General features: G+C 40.0%; 1 protein-coding gene across 2 annotated transcripts in view; it reads right to left on the reverse strand.

Annotated features, from left to right (window-relative positions):
- The window catches only part of LOC107548564 (membrane-associated phosphatidylinositol transfer protein 3-like), a 77,033-nt gene that overhangs the window by 42,990 nt on the left and 29,403 nt on the right, over positions 1–4,640 (reverse strand). For both annotated transcript variants that reach the window (XM_016229283.1, XM_016229284.1), the window contains exons 4-5: positions 2,076–2,265; positions 1,017–1,124 (exon numbers count right to left, since the gene is read on the reverse strand). In XM_016229283.1, the coding sequence (XP_016084769.1) occupies positions 1,017–1,124; positions 2,076–2,265 (298 nt within the window). The remainder of the gene's footprint in view (positions 1–1,016; positions 1,125–2,075; positions 2,266–4,640) is intronic.

Consider the following 4,640-nt stretch of genomic DNA (forward strand, 5'->3'; position numbering starts at 1 on the left):
GGTTAATTATTCATATTTTCCATGAGCTGATTTGCTACAGTGAAGATTATCGTGATTGACAAAACGTGCAAGTTTCATGAACTATGATTGAACACAGATCTTATTTTTTGCAATAATCCAAAAGCCTATGGAAAAATCCTATTGGCTTTTTGTCGAGGGAAACGATGCTAACAGGAGTGCGATGCTAACAGCCGATCGGCCTACAAAGTGACATCATTAGTTCCCCCACTCTATTACAGGCTCATGACTCCTCAGAACGCAAAACAGAATGTAGCTTTTGGTCGCACTACACTGCTACTTGCTGGAAAAAGTAGTTAGCTACTGGAAAAGCTGCACTGTTTTAAAAGTAGCAGAGCTACCGTCATGCTTCTGAAAAATGTAGTTGCGTTAGTATTGTCGCTACTTGTAGCTAGCTACTCCCCAACACTGGTAACACTTTACAATAAGGTCCTATTATTTAGAGTACTGTTACACTAAACAATACAGTTGGTACAGTATTTATCATTTTTGGCATTGTCAGTTAATAAAAAAAATAAATAAACTGTTCATTGCTGGTTCAGATCCATTAAATAATATTAACAGATACAACATTTAACTTTAATCGTTAATTTGTATATTTATTGCTTTAGAAGTATTTTTTTATTGTTAGCTCATGTTAACTAATGTAGTAACTAATGTTAACAAATGGAATCTTATTGTGAAGTGGTACCTATATTTTTTCTTTGCCATCATCATCATTACAAGCATGAAAAATTTAATAACACTGTTAAATGTAATATATTTTTAATATATCAGTATCAGCTGATATTGCGAATTTCATTGTATGCACTTTTTACATCTATTTTCATATTGCACTTTATAAAGTTGTGATGCCTAAATTGACTTTTAGCATTTGAAATGATGGATTCTAGTTTTAATTTTTACATTTTTAATATATTTTGTGTAATATATGGCATCTGTTTTAATTGTCAACAGTGTATCCCTAATCAGGTGTGTTTCAGTGTTTCTGTACATACCTTTAAGCTCTCTGTGCTGTTATGTCGGCTGTTGTGTCGCTGGCTGTTGCTGAAACAGAGAGCATCAAAACACAGCACACCTCCCACACAGTCACCCAACAAACACACCTGTACAAAACACACACACACACAAACAAATTCAGCCAGAATCAGTGCAGCGTTTTTCCATGCAATCAACACCGTCAGGAAAATCTCAGGATTGCATAATGACAGCTCAATCTACAGGGCAGCCTGACAGTCAATAACACATTTAATTAATCGTACAGAAACAACACAGCTGCAACTCTATGCTTTCCTGTTTGCTGTTGATGAGCACCTCTATGGTGAGCTCAAATAATGTATGGATTGAAATAATGTATGAATTTTTTCCCCAAATCAGAAGGCTAATATATTATTTAGGCACTATTTGAATGGTCTAGCTCCCTAGAGAATCAACACTTGACATGTAGCTCATAAACTGCGGTCACCACTTCAGGAAATCATTGTTCCTTCTAAATTGACAGGAGTGAGTTATTTGGATTAATCATGTGAGATTATGGAGTAAGACGAGTGGAAAGACTCCCTCCTTTTTCGTCTGTTTTGAATGACTCATCACTGATGAGTCACTTTCCCTGCCAGAGACCCACACACCCTTCCCACTGCTGCTCTGTACAGTTTGCCTTCCTAATACTAATCTGGGACCGCCCTCATCTGCCTGTGTGGCCGAATCTCTTTTGTTACGAAAAAACAGCTAAAATGGTTTCAGAACTCAAACTAAACTCGCGGCCACATTTACAATTGCACTGCAAAATTCTGAAAACAAAGTAATATATATTTTCAATAGAGGGCAACAGTCCTGCCTACTTTTTCCATACCATTGGTATTTTTCCATTCGTCTTTATTTTTAAAAGGTCTTTGGTAAAGCATTATAAGCCATGATCCAAACCAACCATCTATGAGGTGAATCACATTACACATTTTTATTTGAAGCAAAAAAAAGAACTTGAAAATTTGAAAAAAAAATAAAACATGTTGCTAATGTGAGCACACCTTAAGATTGTTGGGTGCTCATGAACTCACCTGCCCTGTGAACCCCTGTCCCTCTGGAGACTGCAGAAAGCTGTGGTACACCTGGTTGGCCCGAGCGATCACGGTCGCGACGGCGTCTTGGTAGTGTGGAGCAGCTATGGCGAGCAGTGGTAAAGCGGCCAGAGGTAGATGGTCTACGCTGCTGGACACGCAACTCTCGTCATAGCTATAAGGGTTCAGACTGTGGAAGTGAAGAGCATGTTAGTATCCAAACTGGTGACCCTTTGACAAAGCAAAAGAGACAAGACATTTTTGTTTTGCTACCCTCTGAACTTTAAGAGATTAAATGCACCATAAACTATATCAGTACGTTTTTTTTAAACACTGGACATTTGGCAGGTGCCCCAGTACTTAAGATGTTAGCTGTGTTTTGGAACATGGTAGCTGGTTTCTAGATATAAACTGGCCATTAGCCAATCCAAGCTGGTCATTATCTGGTACTAGTTGGACATTAGTTGGATGACCAGCTACTATGTTCCAAAACCAGCATAAACACTTTAAGTTAGAACAACCAACCGGTAGCTGGTTAGCTCATATGACTTGCTCAGAACATCTAATGAACTGCTGAAGTGCTGATTACCTATTTTCACTAACTAATGTCCAGCTTGAACCAGCTAATGACCATCTTCGGCCAACTAGAATAGCTAGATAAACTCATACCACCTAATGACCAGCTCAGACTAGCAGATGACCAGTTTTGACTGGCTAATAACCAGCTAACAAGCATCTTTGACCAGCTAGAATTGCTGGACAAGCTCATACTACTAACGACCAGCTTGAAGTAGCTAATGACCACCGTACACCAACTAATTACCATTTTAGACCAGCTAGAAACTGATTACCATTTTCCAATTCACAGCAAAAAGGTTTTCAGCAGCGATGATTTAAATGCATGACTCAGGTCAGAGAGATGACGATGATGCAATGTGAGAAGAAGAATTGCGGAGAAGCCTGAGGTGCTTTATCATGCTGCATTGCATGAGTCTGCATGAGTCCACAGAATAAAATAAAGCGAAAAGTGAAAGATTGCCCTGCCCCAACATTGTCACCTTGAACAGCTGTGCGAACCTCAGAGCCATCGATCAAGCACAGTGATTAGCGACCCGAAGGCTCTGACAGAGAGACAGCAGTGCTCGGGTGGGAGTACTGATGATGGAGGGGTACAGGCTTTTTACAGCCCAGGCCAGGACTGGGGCAAGAGCTTTACCCGTTTGAGGAAAACACACCACTCAGTGGTCTAATTGTGCAAAATTCAAAAAATGTGATAATAGGCTCTCTTTCAATTCATGAGTTGGAATCTGAACCGAAATGGACTCATCCCACCGGAATTTAAAACTGAAATGACAGGAAAAAGAATTCAAACAGCACAGGTAAGGCATTCTTGGAACTGAAGAGTTTGTCCATCCATCTGTCGATCAATCCATCGATCCATCCATCTATCTGTCGATCCATCCATCCATATATCTGTCAGTTCATCCATCCATCCATCTGCAAGGCCTATAAACATTCAAACCTCAAGGCTTTAAATATTTTTTCAGAACTTTTAAACAAGGCTTTAGTTAGAATGTCTAACTATTTTAATTCAACTTCTTTACATTCAAATTTGAACTGCGATTCCACATCCCGTTTGCTGCCTCAATACAAAACTGATGTAAATTCAAGTTTTAATTTGAACTTTAACAGGCATTCTCAATTCAAATCTGAATGGCGCCAAACTCTGGCACCAAAATGGCAGTGATGTGCAGAGCTAAGATATGAAACTTCCCAGGAGTGTAGTTGTGATAGACTGCTGCTTGGCGAAGTGTGGCACAGGCTACTGGTGATAAATGACTGTTGAAGGTGAAGCCTCCAAGTGGAAATGAGCAAGTCCCAAATGGATTTGTCTGCTGGAGACCTGAAAAAGTAGTCAAGCTCCTTTTATCATCCTTTTGACTGGGGGAACTATGTAGCTCTAGGAGGGCTGTGACGGAAGTCACAGAGAAGTCACTTCTCTGATTATAATGACAATCCATAAGCTCATTGTAATCAGTCTTCGGTGACATTGCCTGTGTAACACAAAAGCAGGTCCCATTTACATCTTACTCACGGGAAGGCAAAGCCTGCTTTTTCCCCCTTCTCATTAATAATCTACTGCCATTTTTCTTCTCTAAAACATGAATGAATTTCCTCCAAACTCCATTCTGGCCGCTGATCTTTACCCTGACTCCTCACAAGGCTAGGCTAATGCGCTATGACCCAGTGTGAACAATAGTTCCTGTCATGTTTACATGAACTCTCCTGGCTGGAGAAGGACATAGTCATTACAGTAAAAAGCCTGCAGACCAGGGGCCAGCCCTATTAGACATGCTCCACAGCAGGAGAGGGTTCAAAGAGCACCTCCAAACCTCTCAGTATGGCCCCTCACCGAATTCATTATTTATTTACACAGTCTGTAATTAATGTTTGGCCCATGCTAGCAGCTGGCATTGTTGCTGGGGTTCTGTTTTACCTCACTAATATGAATATGGCAGGCTGGGTAATGAAGTCTAACAACCTGTCTTTTTTTTTTTTTTTTTT

The sequence above is a fragment of the Sinocyclocheilus grahami genome, unplaced genomic scaffold, assembly GCF_001515645.1.
Source record: "Sinocyclocheilus grahami isolate Dianchi unplaced genomic scaffold, SAMN03320097.WGS_v1.1 scaffold350.1, whole genome shotgun sequence".
Taxonomy (NCBI): Eukaryota; Metazoa; Chordata; class Actinopteri; order Cypriniformes; family Cyprinidae; genus Sinocyclocheilus; species Sinocyclocheilus grahami.